The sequence below is a fragment of the Trachurus japonicus genome, chromosome 1 (assembly GCF_045865225.1).
Source record: "Trachurus japonicus isolate A0001 chromosome 1, Traja_1.0".
In the NCBI taxonomy this organism is placed as follows: Eukaryota; Metazoa; Chordata; class Actinopteri; order Carangiformes; family Carangidae; genus Trachurus; species Trachurus japonicus.
In genome coordinates this window covers 38,896,903-38,917,857 of record NC_140907.1, presented here as the reverse complement: position 1 = coordinate 38,917,857, position 20,955 = coordinate 38,896,903, and the positions used below count along the sequence as shown (strand labels likewise).

The 20,955-nt window shown below is 39.7% G+C and overlaps 1 protein-coding gene across 1 annotated transcript; it reads left to right on the top strand.

Moving 5' to 3' along the window:
- The first annotated feature begins 1,925 nt into the window (after positions 1-1,925).
- cdc6 (cell division cycle 6 homolog (S. cerevisiae)) lies at positions 1,926-16,064 on the top strand. Its single transcript, XM_085787991.1, has 10 exons — positions 1,926-2,225; positions 3,613-3,867; positions 5,442-5,641; positions 8,852-9,000; positions 9,104-9,210; positions 9,905-10,044; positions 11,155-11,323; positions 11,423-11,601; positions 13,797-13,937; positions 15,683-16,064. The coding sequence occupies exons 1-10, from the start codon at positions 1,940-1,942 to the stop codon at positions 15,773-15,775; spliced, it is 1,719 nt and encodes a 572-aa protein (XP_085644117.1). The 5' UTR covers positions 1,926-1,939; the 3' UTR covers positions 15,776-16,064.
- Positions 16,065-20,955: the final 4,891 nt, after the last annotated feature.

Below are 20,955 nucleotides of genomic sequence, written 5' to 3'. Positions count from 1 at the left end.
GCTGATCGACGAGGAGGCGGCAGCTACGATTTGGCGCAAGTTTGTTCTCAGTCTGCAGCAGAAGAGAGAGGGAGAGAAACCTCCAGGACAGCAGCAAACCCTCCAGACCGAGCACACAAGGTTTTATTTCACTTTTTAACAACAGGTGAGTTCATCTATCACGTTTGTTTCCACAGTAAAAGCTGAAATAGTCTGTTAGTCGATAGATACCGGAAGCTGTTCGGCAGCTCCGCCGCTCAGAGGAGTTTAGTTCGTTTATCGACTGAAACAACACGATTATCGTCTTTTTTAACGTCTTATATCAACTCATGTGTCCGGTCAGAGTTACTTTAATGATAACACGACGTGTTTTAGGTTGAACTACAGTCGTATTGTGTGTGTGTTTAAACGCACACCGCGATGTTTGGAGCCTCCTCTGTCTTGGCGCCATTAACCAGCCACACTGTATTGTTTCCTGCTCTGGTTGTTTTAATGTAAATCCAACTGTAACAGGAGGTTTTTATAACCTTAAACACCTAAAACACGTTATATCATAAGCGTTGAGTGTTGTTTTATGATCTGAAACTATGATATAAAGTCATAATTGTCTCTTACTTCACTGTGGGGTTGATGTAGTTTTCATTTTACCTCCAAACATAAAGTAAAATGTTGATTTACAGCCTCTATTGGAGGCAGATCTGAGTCAATATACAGGATCTTATACTGAGTATGAAACAGTCACCATTCTGTGCATTAGTATCAGGTATAGAAAGAACAATAAAAGAGAGAGAGAGCAGTAAATAGGTCCTGAAAGAAACAAGTACATTAATAAAAGTATGAACCTATGGACAAACATACATGAATATACACAGTTTTAATAAGAATGTGGCTTAACTATGAAATGTAGTATCAAACTAAGCTGTACTACTATTTCATTTCATTTCATAACCTTTATTTAAACTCTGAGATATATTGAGGCGTAACCTCATTAACAATATAGCCGAGATGAAACACAAAACACACAAGGACAGAAGACAAGACATTTGAAACATACAAAAACACAACAGAATACCAGAAGTTAAAGGTGACTAGGGTCAATTGAAACATAGTTAAAAGCAGGAGCAGTTAGAGGTAAAATAAGATGTAGTTATGGCTTTAAATTGTCCCATTGATAAAAGTGAGGTAAGTTTCAGATGATTCTGCAGAGTGTTCCAGGTTGTAGGTGCAACAGTAAGAGAAGCTGGTCTTTCCAAGTTGGGTGTTAACAGAGGGAAGCTGCAGTGTGAACCAGTCTGTTGAGCGTGTGCGATAGAGACCTGCATTGAAAGATACTAGTGAGTTAATATAGGATGGTAAGCGACCAGTAAGAGCTTTAAAAATAAATAAAATCCAGTGTCGATCAGGCCTGGTAGATAGTGACATCATCACATCATCTAACGTCGTCTCTCTTTGCTCCACGGTTCACAGTTTTTTCCCCAGAATGCCGATTTACAGCCTCTATAGGAGGCAGATCTGAGTCAATATACAGGAGATCATATCAAGTATGAAATAGTCACTGTTCTGTGCATTAGGATCAGATGTTATTCACTGGTTAGTGGGGAAAAATACAATTATATTAAAGTAGAACAATAAGAGAGAGAGCAGCAAATAGGTCCTGAGAGACACGAGTAGAGTAATAAAAGTATGAACCTATGGACAAAAATACATGAATATACACAATTTTAATAAGAATGGGGCTTAACTATGAAATGTATCAAACTAAGCTGTACTAATATTAGAAGAGAAATCAAATAATGGGCAAAATATTAGAACAAAACTGTATTTATACAAGTTGTTCCCAAACAAACATCTGATCAGAATCACTATAATAAACACTAACAACGTGACGTGTTTCTGTCTGATTTCACATCATCTAACGTCGTCTCTCTTTGCTCCACGGTTCACAGTTTTTTTTCCCAGAATGCCGAGCACTCGCTCCCAGGGCCGGGCTCAGCCCACGCTGCAGTTCCCCCGACGCAAATCCTGCCGAGCGGCGGCGGCGTCTCGCTCCAAGACGCCTCAGACGACGTCTCCGCTGCCCTCGCCGGCCAAACCCGGGCGCCAGCAGCTCACCGCCATCGCTCTGTCTCCAAGACGACCAGCGGACCGGCTCACCCCTCTGTCTCCAAGACGACCAGCGGACCGGCCCACCCCTCTGTCCCCCAGCGTCCAATCACGTCTTCCCCTCAGCCCCCGGAAACGCACAGGTAAGACGCTCCGGCCCCGACAGGTGAAACACAGGAACGCAGATTAGTTCACATACTTCAGGATGAACACCAGGCTTTTACTGATGAGTTGATTAGAAAATACAGGAATTAAAGGGAATAATCAAACACATGAAAAAGAAGAAGAAACAGCAACTTTAGTCTCCAGATTAAAGGACAATTTCGGGCAAATTCAACTCGGGGCTGTATTTTCCTAACACTTTTGGTCTAAAAGAAAGAATCTGAAGATTTTCAGTTTAATTTACCAAATATTTCAGATTCAGATATTTTTATTCATGTACTTTGCAAGAGAGAATATATTACAGATTTACAATTACAATGATTGATTGACTGATGTATATTTTATGATGCTGTGTACTGTAGCAGTACGGGTTATTGATCGCTCGATTTTTATTGTATGTTTGTTTGATTGTTTTTATTGTCAAACTGCGGACCACCTGTTAAGCCCACAACAAATTTCCCTACGGGGACAATTAAAGTATATTGAATTGAAGAATTGAAATTATGACAGATGTACATTAAAGGGAACCCCAAGAAAGCAGAAACTGCTTATAAATAGGGGACCCAACAAACAGCAACACTTAAAATAAGACTCATCACCTAAAAATTAACTCGTTTTTAGATCATTTTCACTTCAAACAAATATTCACTTGAAATAAGTAGAAAAATCTGCCAGTGAAAACAAGTTTTTTGTGCTTGTAATAAGGAAGAAAAACTTGCTCCACTGTCAGATTTTTCTACTTATTTCAAGTGAAAATCTGCTTGAAAGAAGTTATTCTTATTCCTTATTACAAGCACAAAAAACTTGCTTTCACTGGCAGATTTTTCTACTAATTTCAAGTGAAAATTAGTTAATTTTTAGGTGATGAGTTTTATTTTAAGTGGAAAGAGTTTAGTTTTGACAAGAAATAAGACAAATATTCTTGGAAAGATGTTGAGTTTTTGCAGTGTAGTGAGTCCAGGCTCCTAAAGTCAATTTGAGTTTCAGGTTTAAATGGTTACATGTCACAGTTAGAGCTGCAACTAACGATTAGTTTCACTATCGATTCATCTGTCGATTATTTAAACAATTAATCGATTAGTTGTTGGGTTAAAAAACGTTGAAAAATATCAGTCAGTGTTTCCTCAAATGTCTTGTTTTGTCCACAAACCAAAGAGAGACTCAGTTTATTGTCTTAAAGGAACAAAGAAACCAGAAATATTCACATTGAAGACGCTGCAATCAGAGAATTGGGACTTTTTTTACTTTAAAAAACGACTCAAATTGATTATTAGATGATCAGAATAGTTGATGATTCATCTAATAATCGATTATTGTGCGATTGTTGCAGCTAGTTTTTAAACTAATCCCTAATCTTTGTCTCTGAAGGCGACGATAACGGCTGTAACCTCGGCGACGCTCTGCTCAGCTCGCCGCCGAAGCTGAGCCGGCCGACTCTGTCCTCGCCACGGAAACTGGGCTTCGACGAGAACTCCCCGGTCCCGGCTCGCCGTCAGCTGCTTCCCATGTCGCCGCGGCAACCGCTGTCTCCGAGGCGACGGGAGGAGGAAACGCCGACGGGAAGTCCTGCTCTTCCAGATTCAGAGAAGAAGAAGAAGACGGCGGTTCGTCTGTTTGCAGAGAGTGAGTTTATTTTCATTTCATTTCATTTATTAGTTTATTTCATAGGGACAGTGCACCACTAATCAACAGAGTTAAAAGAAAAACTGTAAGTGGGCCAGAGTTAGCCAACAAGGCTAGTTTTCCTCCGTTGTCCCTGGCCAGATGTTAAAGGCAACCTAAAAGCCAAAAAAAGGGGCAACAATGAAGTACTTTCAAAACACAACTTACATAACAATCTACCTGGTTAAAGCTCATAATAACAAGTAAAACACATGCAAGTAGCACACAGAGCTAAAAACATTAGCACAAATATCAGACATTACAAGGCAGGACATGAAACGGCATTAGGCAAGAAGACAAAAGCTATTAACAAGCAAACAGGAAAAAAACAAAACAGGACATATAATTACAAGCATTGAGAAACAGTACAAGTAATGATTGATTAGTGATTTACATGATTAGTGATTACATGACTGATTATTGATTAACCACTGCCTTAACTGTCTTTTAAAAGAATAGTGAGGGTTTGATTCTCTAATAGACCCTGGTGTTGAGTTCCAGTCCTGCGCTGCTTTTACTGAGAAGGCAGCTTGGCCAAAGGCTCTGTCTTTTTCTCATGGGAACAACACCAAGTCGTATCGAATTTAAAAGCGGATTTTGTGAAAATGCGCAAAAAGCAAATGCGAATTTATGCCCGTTTCCATTCATTAGTGTTTTGCGATTAGGAGGAGTGCGCCGTGAGATTACGTCATAAGAGAGCGTGACTGTATCCAACAGTTGACACTCAGCTGACACTCAACATCATGGACAATTTACGTACTTTCCGGACTATAGACGCACCTGTATAAGCCGCACCAGCTACATTTTAAAAGAAAATACATATATAGGCCGCACTTGAATATAAACTGCAGGTTTTCATGTTGTAACATGAGATATTTACACAGAAAGACAGTAGGGAACTGTGCAAGTCTGCTCGCTTTTCCGCTGTTTTGGTTACGCTCCTCTCCTCCATGTGCATCTGTTTACATACGAAGCCGGTGAAAAATCAATAAATGGAGCGGTGGATAACGTTACATAACATATACCATGTTACGAGGTGTGATTGTGTCGTCTTAACCGTCATAAACAAAACATTACGGGTTACGGAGCGTTTGTGTCGCGGTGCAGAGAGGAGAGCTGGGAGACCGGGGCGTCGCTGGGTGAAGTCCAGCAGCTTCACCCACAAACTCTGCCTCAATTCGCATAATCTGTTTCCATCCAACAAGTCGCATTTTCATTTAATCGATACGCTGACAAATCCCCCCCCCCCCCCCCAAAGCGAAAAACTTTTATGCGCATTTACTGCCTTTTTTCAAATTTTCCATTCAAGTATTTATTCGCAATTTTTGAAAATGCGAATAAAAAAAGGTGGATGGAAACGCAACTTCTGTCTCCTCGAGCTGATCCTCTGGTTGCCCTGTCGTTGATTGATCTTTGAGTTATGAATGTTTGGAGAGGAGGAGGAGCAGTATTGTGCAGTATTTTAAAGACCAAGAGTTCAGACTCGCCTGTCTGTCTGTCTGTGACGTGTCTAACCCTCGGTGTTTCTCCTGCAGAGTCGCGGTTCCAGAGCGTGAAGCGGGCGCTGCACACCGCTGTCCCCGAGCGCCTCCTGTCCCGGGAGGACGAGCGCGCCTCCATCCGCTCCTTCCTGCAGGACAAGCTGCTGCAGCGCCTCCCCGGCAGCCTCTACATCTCTGGAGCCCCCGGCACCGGGAAGACGGCCTGTCTCAACTGTGTCCTGCAGGAGATGAAGGTACAAGGGGGGGCAGATTTAAAGGGATAGTTCACCCAACATTGAAATTTCTCACTCATGATCTCCTCCCCCTCATGTGGACTAAGGGCTGAGAGAAGTTTCAGAGTCCTCCGTGGCTTCTCTGAGTTACAGGGGGTCTCGGCGTAGCAGTGCATGTCCATATGACGGTTGCAAATGGATACCAACTGTCTTTGTAACAAAAAGACACACCAAAAAACATCCAAAATTCCCTTTAAAGGGATAGTTCAACATTTTCAGGTTTCCTACTTGTCCTAGAAAACCTGGAAAATGGTTGACCAATTTTCCTGTCATGGAAAACACATGGAAAAAAGTCAAATGTCCTGGAAAAGCTTCAGTTTTCCTAGAAAATGATTGACCACATCAGCTACCAGAGCTCTGTGTGCTGTTTTCAGACCTCACTAAGGATTTATTTTCTAAAACAAAGTGTCTAGTGAGAAAACTAGAGACTCTGAGTTGATGAGTGTTTCCAGTATTGGACTCCATGTTTGTGTTCTATGATAAATTCATAGAAATTTCTAAGCATGTAACTGTAAGAGGTTATTGCATAACTTAGAGCCATAGCACAACTTTAAATCAGACTTCTGGTGCTGAGAGAGGAAGAAACGTAGAAACAAAGATGTACAAAATAATATTCAACATTTAGTCAAATTGGCCCATTGCCATAATCCCTATAGTCATTATAGCAGTAGGTTCGTTACCTTTAATTGTCGGTGCAAGCTATTTTTAGAACGGTGGAGCAGAGCCGTGAGCTGCTCAGAGCTACGCTACGGAGGCTCATTATGGGATTTCTTGGTTTCCCTCATCAAACTCATCAAATACACAATCCAACAACTCCACAACGCTCTGTGGCCTCATTTATCAAAGAGCGTGTAAAAGTCCTCTTAAATTTTCAGTACGACGGAAAGGCAAAATGTGCGTACGACCAAAAAATATACACTCTTTTCAGATCTATCAAACTCCGCGTACACACGGCTGCACGGTATTTCCCTTGATAGATCACACCGGACCTGAGAAAAGCGTGGATGAGAACACGCCTCATACCCAGCCCCCTAAACGGCCCCACGCAACCATAAGTGGTCAATGCAAATCAGTTACGTGCATATTAAGTAGCCATGTGCACTCTGGAAACGTGTGGAATGACGTCAGTGGAAGACGGTGAAGACAACAGACGGACGGAGAGCGGAGGAAGAAGCGGAGTTTCTCTGAAAGCGAGATACACGGTAACACGGCAATATCAGTCAGAAACATCATCTTGCATTGAAAGGCTACAATAAATACAAAAAACCTCCCAAATCTAAATGAAACAGAACAGAAAGAAGAAGAATCATATTTATTCTGCCCCTTATTTTAGATTATGTCATAATAATTTAAAGCAGGGTTTCCACTGCCAGTTACTTTGCACCCCTTTCCACTAACCCCCAACTTCCGTTCACTGGAAGACTTTGACTTTCATTTGTGCATAGCTATATATTAAAAAAAAACATTGAAGTCCACCAGTCTGTGACTTTTCCTAAAATGATGTTGGGCAGCTAGCACCCAGTTTTGTTAAATACAATAAATATTATTCACACAAAAAATATCGATCATGTTTTCTCATTTGCTTTGATTTGCGCCGACATTATTGGGCTTGCTGCTTGCTTGTGTGTGTCCAGTCTGGCTACGTAACACACGCACGTCGCAGTAATTATTTTCCAGACTGGACAGACTGGTTGTGGAAGAGTTGTAGCCTACATGCAAGGGAAAAATATCAATATGATATCAAAAGAAAACGAAATTCGTTTTATAAAGCCAGTATTTAGGAGCAAACTAGTGTAAATGCACAGGGGAAAAATCTGAGTCGCTGTGCTTTTCATGTAAAGTGCCGACGTCAACACGTGTGCGGCGGTGGTGGTGGTGGGGGGGGGGGTCATCATCACCACCACTACTTCAAACAGTGTCCGCGCTCCTCTCTCCCTCGCATACTGCAGTTCTCTGACTCTGCAGCGGCGTCGCCAATTCCTCTTGTTCTTCAAAAAGCGTGTAAATGCCGGTACGCCATGGTCTGACTGGTCGTAAATTTTTGCTCTTACTCCCGACAAGTTTTGGTTTGATAGATCCCAAATTAGGCGGAGAAAAGTGCGTACGCACAAAATGGGGGAAAGAGCGTGTAAAAAAGCGTGTATCCACAATGATAAATGAGGCCCCTGGTGGACAAGTTGTGAGCTGCACATTCACCACGCTATGAGATAATAACACAACGTTACCACACAGAGTTGTTTTAGAGGGAAATACAGAGACTGTTGATGAAAAACTGTCCCTGAAGGCAACGTGCATCAGTGGTTTTACATGAATTTCCCTCTAAAACAACTCTGTCTGCCACACACTCAACACTGTGTCTCTGCTGCCACCTACTGGACAAACTCAGGTCACTGCAGGAAGATGAGCTGATTGGATCAACTCTTTTGTTTTTAATAAACAAGGATTAATTTAAAGTGTTGGGGTACAACAGGCCGGTGAGGAGTCGTGTGAAGGTCATGTTATCCATCTTTACTTCTATCCCAGTTGTTCAAAGCTCATTCATTCATTCATTCATTCATCCAAACTTTTAAAGATAACCAAATCCAGATAATGCCTGTTTTAAATGTGACTTACTCTTATCACTGGAATGGTTTAGAAATAAAATGAAAACATCAATTCATAAATGTGTATATATATACCACATTATAAATGTTGTTTATTAGACCAGTTTGACTTTAAAGGGATAGTTCACCCAAAATGGAAATGTCATGTGGTCTCGGCGTAGCACTGTATGTCCATATGACGGTTGCAAATGCAAAACTGTCTTCGTAACAAAAAGACACACCAAAAAACATCCAGATACCTCCATGCTGCTCGTATGTAATGTCTGTCTTGTATTGAAGCCCCAACATGAGAAATTGTCCCGAAGCTCGGGAAGAGGAGCTTCCGCTACAAACAAGCTTGAAATATAGACTTATTTAATTTTTTTCGGGACAATTTTGCATTTCGGGGCTTCAATACAAGACGGACATTACAGACGAGCAGCATGGAGGTATTTGGATGTTTTTTGGTTTGTCTTTTTGTTACGAAGACAGTTGGTATCCATTTGCACACACGGAAAATGAGAAAAAAAGTCAAATGTCCTGGAGAAGCTTGCTTTAACAACCCTGGCTTCCCTCTATGTGTGTGTAGGCGGAGCTGTCGGCGGTGCAGACGCTGGTGGTGAACTGCATGAGTCTGAGGAGTTCCCACTCCATCTTCCCGCTGCTGGCGGACAAGCTGAAGGCGTCCGGCGGCCAGAGCGGCGTGCAGCGGCTGCTCACGGCGCCCGGCCCCGCTGTGTGAGTAAACACCCGGAGGAATCTGGTGGTTTATTTAGCAGAAAAACGTTTCAAAGTGAACTGAAGGAAACTGAACGTGTTTTTGTCTTTGTTCCGTCCTCAGGCTTCTGGTTCTGGACGAGATGGACCAGCTGGACAGCAAAGCTCAGGACGTCCTCTACACCATCTTCGAGTGGCCGTACCTGCCCAAGTCCCGCCTCTGCCTCATCGGTGAGAGCTCCGCCCCCTACCGCTGCTGTTTCACTAGTTATATCTCATAACTTAAAGGATAATTACCGTTTTTTTTTACAATCTGGACCTTATTTCTAGCATAAAATCCGATCATTTCCTCACCCAGACAACTTTCATCATGTCATTACAAGTGGTTGTGATGAAATGAGCTCCACTCTAATGAGTTACCTGGATCAATCTGAGGTAAAAACAGCAATATGGTCGTCTCAAATAACTTATCATTCAAAACACTGATGAGCAACTCTTCATAACTTTATTTAACTTGATTCATAGAGCAACCACAGCTGAAGCAAAGTGCTGCACATGAATAACAATAGAACATAAAACAATAAAACCAACAGAGGAATAAAAAGGGTTTTAAGATGAGTTTTAAAAACAGACAGTGAGTCAAAGATAAACTGAAACAAAAGTCAGACAAACAAAAAATATGTTTTACTTGTTGGGATTTATGGAAATGACATTTTTCTATATTGATCACCAAACTGATGCTAAATAATATTTAACATCAGTTATTAAAGATGCTCAACGAGAGAAGCATCGTTCACCACATCTCACTGTCTTTGAAAAGACGCTGAGTTTCTGCAGATCAGAGAAATCCAGCAGAGTGAGACGTCTTCTGTTGTTTTAATGTCAGTAAAACAATAAGTTTCATGTGTGTGTGTGTGTTTTTCAGGAATCGCCAACGCTCTGGACCTGACGGACCGGATCCTGCCCCGGCTGCAGGCGCGGCCTCAGTGTCGCCCCCTGCTGCTGCACTTCCCCCCCTACAGCCGCCAGGAGCTCAGCGCCATCGTGCAGGACCGACTGGCCCAGGTAAACACACCTAGAGGCTAACGCTAAGCTAACGCTAAGCTAACTCCATGTGGATCAGGTGATACCGACGTTGTAATGAACTTAGAGAGGTTAAAACCCGGAAGTTCATCACGCCGCTGGTTCCAGGGAGAGAAAGTGAAGGAGATTTCAGCTCTGTGACTAAAACCAGGGCCGGTGTATAGGGGAGAAAGGTGGTGATAACTCTAGGGGCCCAGCGCCCAGTGGGGCCCATAAAAAACCCCAGTAGTCTAATCTTTGTATGACTGATTACTGACTAATACTCATAGTAATGCTGCATTAGCATAAAAACAAAGAAGGCTAAATAAAAAATGATAATACATACGTGGTCTAAGAAAGAAAAGTGGAAAAGTCATGGGGCAGGGGTCCACTCTAGTATTCATTCAGGGGGCCCAGAATTGCTAGCAACGGCCCTGACTAAAACACAAGTGTTCAGTGAGATAATCTTCACATATGAACTCCGTTTCTACCGTATCTGAAGCTTAATGCGACGGCCAGAAGTAAGAAGCATTTTAAAAACATTGTCTAATGGGGAAATGGGACTGTTTGACTTGTTGAAGAGCCATAAATAACATCAAATAATAGTGGATGGAGAAAAAATCGATTCACATAAATATCATAAATATATTTTTGACGATTTTTAAATTGACTTTTTTTTAATTTATCAAAAATAGATTTTTTTTTTTTTTAAATATTGTGCAATGTGCATTTGTTAGCCTTTTTTTTTACATACAGAGAGTACAGGTTTTGAAAAGGGTTTAAGTTCACTTTATAATGGAGTATGTGAATTTATAGGCTCCTACAGTATTTGTGTGCAGATAAATGTTAAAAATGTTAAAGACTAAAAATCATAGAGAGAATCGTCAATATCGTAGAATCGCAATTTAAATCAAATCGCCATCCAAAAAATCGTAGAAGAATCAAATCTGGAGAAAAGCATATCGTCCCAGCCCTAATAATTAACCTCCATAAGAACAAACACACTGTTTCCTAAAGCTGCAGTGAGTTTGACCCCTCATGGCCACCGTAGGACAAACACAACAAGATAAAACAGTGTTGTGTATTGATCTGTTCTCTCTCTCTCTCTTTCAGGCGTCGGCTGACGGGATCCTCGACGCCTCCGCGGTTCAGTTCTGCGCCAGGAAAGTGTCGGCGGTGTCGGGCGACGCCAGGAAAGCTCTGGACATCTGCAGGAGAGCCGTGGAGATCGTGGAGTCGGACGAGAGGAAGAAAGCAGCCGAGTCCAACGCTGAAGCTAAAGGTGAGAGGAGCAGAGCTGCTGCATCTCTGGTAGAAGTCCATCCAGAAATGAGTTTAGATTTGAATCTAAACCGGTTGTTGTCTCATCGCCTCTCCTCAGCGACGCGGGTCAGCCTCCCCCAGGTGGCGCGGGTTCTGTCGGAGGTTTACGGCGACCGCATGGCGGCTCAGAGCGGCGGCTCGGACGGAGAGAGTTTCCCTCTGCAGCAGAAACTCCTGGTCTGCTGCCTGCTGCTGCTCATCCGCAACGGGAAGAGCAAGGAGGTCGTCCTCGGAAAGGTGAGAGGAGGAGGAGGAAGAGACAGATTTTATCTAAGAGTTACACAGGGGTCAATGTGTCGATCAAATCAATACACACACAGCATATTCAGTCAAAATCAAGTTTTTAGTTCCTTAAAATGTCTGAATTGCTTAAATTGTCTTAAGGGGAATAGGGTAAACATTTTAAATAACAGATATCACCATGAAACTTCTCAAGTTTATCACTCACATTAAGACAATTTTTTTTTGTATTACAAGTTTTGTCAAATTTTATGTTTAAATATGTAAATGAGGCAATATCTGATGACATATGCGCTAATTTGCATACATTTCCTGACCCGAAATCTGAAAAATGGATAAAGGCACTTTCAAAATTCTTGTTTCATTTTGTTGACATATTAGAGTCAGAAGTTTTTACAGAGGAGGATTTTGGATATCTCTTTTTATCACTCTGTAAATGAGAAAATACTGTCACCAGCCCTAAAAAATCCAATTTCGCCATGTTTTTAGTAATAAAATGTTGTATAAATGAGGTTATGAATGATATATCAACAATCCCCTCTGTAAAAACCTTCAGAATAAAGACAGGAATAAAACTGGAAGGTTTGGTGTCTCTAAGTGCAGGAAAAACACTGTTTTTATTTGGAGCTAACCAACTGCTGATCGGCGGGCGCTAACCCTGGGCGGAGGGATACGTGAGTTGGTTAGGTCCAAATAAAAACTGTGTTTTTCCTGCGCTTTGAGGGGCTGGAAAAAATTATATTATAGCGAACAATGGAACAGTGTATTTTTTTTCAGGTAAAACCTCTTTTAGGCCGTGAAAATAGGCCGTTTCTTTGGGTCTGTTCACAACACTGTAAGGCAAGGCAAGGCAAGGCAAGGCATCTTTATTTATTTCTATAGCAGTGCATTTCATACCAAGGCAACTCAACGTGCTTTACATAAAGACAAAACATAAAAAAAAAAAGAAGCATAAGACAGAATAAAAACAAACAAAACACTGAAAACAGAGTTAAAAGCAAGAGCAAATAAAAGTAAAATAAAATAAAACAGATAAAGTTTTAAGTTCTCAGCTATAAGCATGTGAAAAGAGAAATGTTTTTAACCTGGATTTAAAATTGCTTACAGTTGGGGCTGATCTCAGTTCTGCTGGTACAGGGTATCCGCGGGGTCTTGAAAAGTATTAAAAGGTGATAAATCAATTTTGTGAAAATTAAGACCCTTAAAAAATCTTTTCACAACTTTATAAAGTATTAAATTTAAAATAAAATAATAATAAAAGTTAATTTTTTCTGAATTAGCTGTCCAAGAGTTTGAGTCCTAAAAACATTATAAAAGTGTGTTAATTTATTCATTTCATTAAAAAACAAAGATGAACCGGTACATAAAAAAAGAAAAGAAGATCTTTTTGCCTTTGATTTATTATCCCAGCCTATTTTGAATTCTGTTGTATCATGGTCGAGTCTTTATCACAAACTAAAACTGTTGCGTAAAAGTGTCACTGATGTAAATAGGTACAGCTTGAAGTGGCGGTGAGGTATTAAAAAAATATTGAGATGGTCTTGAAAAAGTCTTAAAAAGGTATTAGAATTAGCTTTAAGATTCCTGTATATACCCTGTGGTAGTTTGTTCCAGTTGTGAGCAGCATAACAGCTAAATGCTGCTTCACCATGTCTGGTCTGAACTCTGAGCTCCACTATCTGACCTGAGGCAGTAGATCTCAGAGCTCTGCTGGGTTTAGACTCTACTAACATGTCATTCATGTATTCTGGACCTAAACCATTCAGTGATTTGTAAACCAGGAGCAGAACTTTAAAATCTATTCTGTAGCTGACTGGGAGCCAATGTACTAAGGTCTTAAGAACCGGGGTGATGTGATCTGATCTCTTTGTTCTGGTTAAAACTCTCTGGGCAGGGCTATTATGGGCTGGCGTTGCTAACGGGAGGAGTGCAGAGAGTCTTCTACTGCAATTAAAGTACTTAGGGGCTAATTGGAGATCATACAACCCCACTTTTAAAAAAATGCTACTATCCCTTTAAAGTCTTAAACTGGAGTTGGTGAAACCAGCAGAAACGAAGGTCTTGTTGCATTAGTCAGAGACTGTGATGTGAGGATGTCAGTTCCTGTGTGTGAGCAGCAGGTGGCGCTGTCGTCCCAGTGTGTTAACATCAGTGTGTTTCTCTGTGTGTGTGTGTGTGTGTGTGTGTTGCAGCTGCATGAGGTGTACAGTCGTCTGTGCTCCCAGCGGCAGGTGACGGGCGTCGGCCAGGGAGAGTGTCTGTCTCTCTGCAGTCTGCTGGAGAGTCGAGGCGTCTTCGCTCTCAAGAAAGGAAAGGAGGCTCGACTCACTAAGGTACACACACTACTACGACTCTACTACTCTAACTACTACGATCTACTCTAAATACTATGACTCACTAAGGTACACACACAACACACTACTACGACTCTACTACGACTCTATTCTAAATACTATGACTCACTAAGGTACACACACTACTACGACTCTACTACGACTCTATTCTAAATACTACGACTCACTAAGGTACACACACCACCGGGCTCTACTGTGTTTCTACTCTAAATACTGTGACTCTACTAGGGATGCACATTTTGAATTTTTTTTCTGACCGATAACCGACGCTTGTTAACCGATTATTAACCGTTAACCGATAAGATTAAGACGCTCGCGGCGCACGTGTATTTAACAGCAAAAAAATAATAATAATTGATCGCTCCAATTTTTTTTTTTGCTGTTAAATACACGTGCGCTGGGACAACTGATCAGTGGCTCTGTCTCAGCTGATCGTGCTCAGATCGTCCAGTGTAGAACTGTTTTTATAAAGTGCAGCCAAACACCAGGCTGAAGGAGCAGCAGAGCTCCTCTGACAGCTCCTCTGTGGAGCTGCAGGTGAACAGGCTGGAGAGCAGCCACGTCCTCTTTTTTCCTCCCAAGGGAGACAATAAAGACTAACTAACTAACTCTTTTTTGTTTTTGTTTCTTCTTTTTTTTCTCCAGCGCTGTAGTTACAGGTGATTCACATCTATGTCCGTGTAGCTACATTTATTGTCTGATCTTCCTTCATGGGGGCTGCTGCACATACTGTCAGTCCTCCTGTGGAACTTTCTGCTGTGAAATATGACTGAAGGCAGTGAACTCTGCACGTGTCGACACGCCCCCATGAGTTGACGACATAAGGAGCTAATAAAATAAATAAATAAATAACCGATAGGGTCAAAGTTCTTGTTATCGGTTAACGGTTAAACGGTTAATCATGTGCATCCCTAGACTCTACTCTAAATACTATGACTCACCAAGGTACACATGCCACCAGGCTCTAGTGTGGCTCTACCATGACTAGAGATGGGATTTATGGCTCTTTGAGGGGAGCCGGATCTTGGTGAGCCGTTCCTTTCAAAGAGCCGTTCAAAAAACTGGCTCATTTGACTGATATTTTTTTATATTTATAAAGTTTTAAGAAGCCAGCCTGGTGGTAACTCATTTTATCTTGGAAATAATGGGGTGAGATTTGGAACAAAATAATACAAAATTAGATATCCCACTAATATCTGAGTTTGCACGCCACTTACGTAGCCAATGGAGCAGCTTCAATTGACTGTTATGAACATACAGAGATGTTTAAAAAAAAAAAAAGAACGGTTCCCAGCTGTGACTCGGTTCCCATCGTTCATGTTAACGAGCCGTTCAATAGAATCGGTTCGTTCGTGAACGTCACAACACTAACCATGACTCTACTCTAAATACTACGACTCTACTGCAACTACTATGACTCTACTCAATCTACTCTGACTGAACTCTAAATACTATGACTCTACTGTGTCTCTACTCTAACAACTATGATTCTACTCTAACTTCTCTGACTCTACTTCAACAAACTGACTAAAGTTGCTCCGACTGTAGAAGCGGTAACGTCTGTCCTTGACCTTTAGGACGTTTTGAGCTTTTCATCGCAGCCTCAGTCGTTCTTGGATGTGTTTTTTGTTCTTGGTTTTGTTGTTTATGTTTTAACTTTTTGGATCTTTTTGTGTCTTTGCTGCGGTGAAACGTAACGTTGAGCGTCTTGTTGTCGTCTGCAGGTGTTTCTGAAGATCGAGGAGAAAGACGTTGAAAACGCTCTGAAGGACCGAACGCTGCTGGGCAGCATCCTGGCTGCAGGACTCCCCTCATGAGCATTCATTTATTTATTTTTAGCATATTTTATATATTTGAATGAACCATTTTTTTCAACTGGTTTTATTATTTTTATTCCCATTTTTGCTGGGAAGTTGTACATTCTTGTTCTATTTTTTGTTTTTGTTTTAGTTTTTCTTCAGCTGGTGTCAACGCTCACGTTTTTGAGCCTTTTTTGAAAAATGCACAAGTGACACTTGAAATTAAATGACAGATTCTGTTTAAGCTGAGATTTGAAACGTTGCATGCATTTTTATGCTGTAAATAAACAGATGTACAGACGTTTTAATAATCGACTCCTCGTCTCTGCTTCAGTGAAACACTCGGGAATAAACAGAGTCAACAGCCTCAGATCCTCCAGACCGGTGGACAGGTGCTTCATCTCTCCTCCAGGGGAAATTAATTTGTCTATGAGCTTGTTAAGAACAATAATATTATAGACCGAATCTCCTTGTTGTTTACATTCTACTTCCTGGTAGAAAACCAGCACGTAATGTGAATGAGATCAATAGTAACGAACGAGAGTTTAGCTATATATCATATTTTTCACGCCCTATCACCGTTTAGACAAATCAGAAATGATTGAAGAAACATTACTATTTCTGTGTGTGTGTTTTGTGTTGCTATGTGTTGTATTTATTCAGTTTGGGGGAATCACGGTGTCTAGAAAGCATCAGTGGCTGCAGCTGACAGGGACAGCTAACGGTAGCTAAGCTAACGGTAGCTAAGCTAACAGCAGGACGTCAGCTGTTAAAACCCTCCCGTTGTGGGACACGACATGAAACTACTCCAGTTAGCTCAGTCATGTTGGAACTCAGATATCCGCTGAAGAAAATATTTTTCCATGGAGCGTTTATTGAGTCACTGAGTTATTAAAGTTAAACAGCTAGCTAACCGTTAGCCCAGCTAATCTCTGATAACCATGACTAATTACAAAAATGTGCACACAGCAATAGTAATGTTTGTCCAATCATTGGTTTTATAGACTTTACAAACATCAGATTAGTCTAAAAACGGCGATATACTAACATGAAATATTTGATATATATAGCGAAACTCTCGTCCGTCACTATTGTTCTCATGCTGGTTTTCTACCTGGAAGTAGTTGTAAACAACAAGGAGATTCGTCCTAGATACAATATACAATAATACTTTAATATTCATGAGCTGAATCCTCCTTCGTGGTCGTTCTGCTTCGACCTTCAGTCGTCTGCACTGCTCCTTTAAAACTCAGATGTGTCGTCTCTGAGGATCAGCAGCTTCCTCCACCTGATTGGATTAAAGGGTTAACAGATGAGGGCGGAGCTGGAGGGCGTCCGCGGTTAAAACCCCTGAATGCACCGTCACCGTCACAGCCTCAACACCCATCAGGTCCTGGTGCTGAGGGAGGGGTCGAGCCCCTCCTCCTCCCCCCATGACCTCTGACCTCTGCTCTGTCTCAGTCTGCTTCTCGTTGAAGACAAGCATTAGTCATCAATCGATACTGTAGTAGTACTGGCTATTCTTCCTGGAGTAAAAACAACCTAAAACCAAACTAAGCATTAGAAACAATCAAGATTTTGGAAAAATTAGTTTTTTTTTCTGTTTTTCGTAAGTATAAGTATTGGTTCAAATTAACAAACAAAACAAAACAAAAAGGAACAAAGAAGCTGTGTCCGGCCTAACTAGGCTAAACATGAGGATGTTACAACCGTTCTCATTATTAAATTGATAAACCTGAGTTGAACTCATTTAAAGGGACAACGAGGAGTTTCTATTTGGTTATAAAAAAGTCTCATATTAATGTGGATGAATCTAAAACACTTCGCTTTTCCAAAACTCCTCGTTGTCCCTTTAAACTAAATAAACTGGAGCACATGAACTTTAGATTTTACCCTAATTTAAACTGTATTAAAGGGACAACGAGGAGTTTCTATTTGGTTATAAAAAAGTCTCACATTAATGTGGATGAATCTACGTTACCACTTGTTAATGGCTCCATTTTCGATAAATATATCGTTTTGTCTCTATCGTTATTTTGTTATTTTAGTTAATGGTGGAAATGCTGGGCGAGTCGACCAGCGTTTCCTTACTTTCGGTTTCGCGGACGCTGCCCGGCGGGTCATGGGAATAACGCCGCAAGACGTCCGTCTTTCGCCGGTCCAAGAATTTCACCGTGCACACGCCGCGGAGGCTCATGATAAATGTAGTATGACAACACTTTGCTTTCCAAAACAACTTGTTGTCCCTTTAAACAGAATTTATTGTGGGTTTTGTTACTGCTTTGGTGCAAGAGCTGTTTATTTCAGCACCTGAACGCCACAGTGACTCGGTATCGGAAAATGACGAGTCGGGCTAGCCTGTTAGCATGCTAACTTTGATAAGTGATAGAAACATTGGGGTTGGTTTAAACCGCTAGAAACAGATTGAAGTTTGATGCCAAACTCACACTATTTTCCTAGACTTAGCTGCTAATACTAAGCCAAGTAGCAATAGCAGAAACTTACACTAAGCCAAGTAGCAATAGCAGAAACTTACAAACAGCTCCTTTATGAAAATAAGTTGACATGTGATTCTACATCAAATCAATTTACGTAAACAAAATAAAACAGTTCAATATTCAAATCCAGTGCAACACAGATATAAACTATTCAAATAAGATTTTATTCAAACATGATTTATTCACAGCAATAGCTTGAAGTGGATGAAAATATATCTTATTGTGCATGTTTTCAAATACAAATACAGTGACCAAAAAATGTAAACATCAGCAGATGTAAAATATGGATAAATATTCAGATGTTTGTATGTTACACATTTCATTTATAATCATCACACGAGGAAACAACTCAAAGCTTCAGAAAGAAAATACAACTCTTTTTGTGTCATAGCTCATATTTAGTGTTTGATTTTAGCTTTAATACAACTTATCCACAGAGCACGCAAATACTTTTCCTGTGATTGTCTCATCGTTCTACCTCTAAAAGATAAAATAAATCACACACATCCAGACGTCCAGGCTGAGACAACACTCACAATAAAAAGATCAAATTAGTTCAATAAAGGTCATGTCTTTATTTGAAAAATAAACCTATTGACTTATATTATTAAATATTGATAAATATTGAACATTATGATTTTATCATTAATTTCACAATCTTTTATAAAAATGTAGATAACTATATTTATATCAATATTCCTATTCCCGAAGCTCCAGTTTGTTTATATTCTGCCTTCATTTGTTTATTTTGATCATTTTCACCAATTTCAAATATTTCAAATGTGTTTCTTATAAATGTTCATTATTGTAAATATTATACAATATTTTTGTTCTTGTTAGTAAACAGTAGCACTTAACAAGAACTCTTTCAATGTAGCTTTTGTGTAGTACATTCATATATTTATGAAGAAAGATTGATAGAAAATATGGTTTTATAACACTCTAATGTAATAATTGATATTAATGTATTTGTATTTCAACAGCTATTAACTTGTAACTTGATGTAAAAGAAGATATAGTAAAACACAATATGACATGTTGTCACAGGAGAAGTTAAATATAATTAACAATATAACAATTAATTGTTAAAATGTTATGTTTACAACTCAATTACAATGTGTTTTAAATAAAGAGAATTTACCTTTAGAAAATTAGTGACATGTTGCCAAATTATATTAATTTATTATTCCTGAATACCATTATTTAATTTTCTAACTAACAATATAAACATTGATAGAAACTGTTGACCATATTTTACTGTAATACAGAAACATTGTCGTGTTGTTTCAGACTGGAATCACTTAAAAATTACCCGGTGAGTGTGAAACGTGAAAATGAAAAGTAAAAATAAAATACATGAACAAACAGTTTTGCACATTCAGTGTGAGGAGGTCGAGTTGGTGAAAAACATTCTCAGTGAAGTTTCTACACATTCAGATTTTCAAAGAGTCACAAAATGTAAATAAATTTGTGTTTCAATACAACAAAGTCGTGATCGTTAGCCCTCGGTTTGAGTCACGTGACGCGACGGATGACATCACCATGTATGTACAATCTTTAGTTACACCAACAAACAAACAAACAACCGACTGAACTCAAAACGTTTCGTCACCACAACACTCAAATATTTTTTACTTTTTCTTCACATTCAGTTTGATTTGATGTAAACTGACGAAGTTTTAAAACTTTCAAAAACTTGTTTTTTCTTATTTAGTTTAGAGACGTGAAGGCGTTTCTCACAGTTACACACGTTTTATTTTGGGATTGAAATATTTATTTATTTTCTGAAGTGATTATTGATTTTATTTTTTATTTACCGACTGTATCACTTCAAAATTTAGATTGTGTACATTAAAGCTGATCTATCATCAATAATTCATCACTGGGTCCATTTTTTTTAAACCAAATTGTGAAATATATTAAGACGTTTAAAGAATTCTTCACTATTTTCTGGTATTTTATAATCAAAATTAGTCATTAGTTAATTATTACATATCAATTTTTTTTTTTTTAATCACATTTATTTTTTAGCTGCGACCTTTTTTGGACAAATTGACAAATGTTAGGTGACCAACAAAAACACTCAAGTGTAAATAAGTAAATTGAACTTTTTTTGTAATTACTATAATTGGTCCCAAATTGCACAGCTCTTTATAGGAGATAAGTGGTAAATCATAGCTCCAGATGTTCAAACACATTGATTCCTGTACAATATCTTTTTTGCTTTTCTTTTTTTTTTAACTAGACACAATGAAAAATTCTTGAATTAGGAAAAAAAGACAGTGACTGTCTGTCGTCCCTCATTAAATATTCTTATTAACCGATGTAGAAATAAGGTAAATACATTTCTTTTCAGCCACATCACTGTGTTTTTCTTTTAAATATCACAAACTTCAAAACTAAAAAGTCTCAGAAACTATTTCATTTGCATAATAACTCCCCCCACCCCCCCAAAAAAAATTGAATTATTGTAGTCTAGCGCTGCAGTTCACAGAGAAGCACCATGTTAGCATTGCACATTATTTTTCATCATCATTCTAACTAACAGGAAACGAGAAGCTGCCGACTGCTGCAGCTAAAAAACAACTAAGAACTTGTTCTTAATTGATTCTGCCTGGTTAAATAAAGGTTAAATAAAATAAAAAATAAAAAACAGCCACGACACGTCACAACCTGCAGAAACAGTCTGGTCCAAGTGCA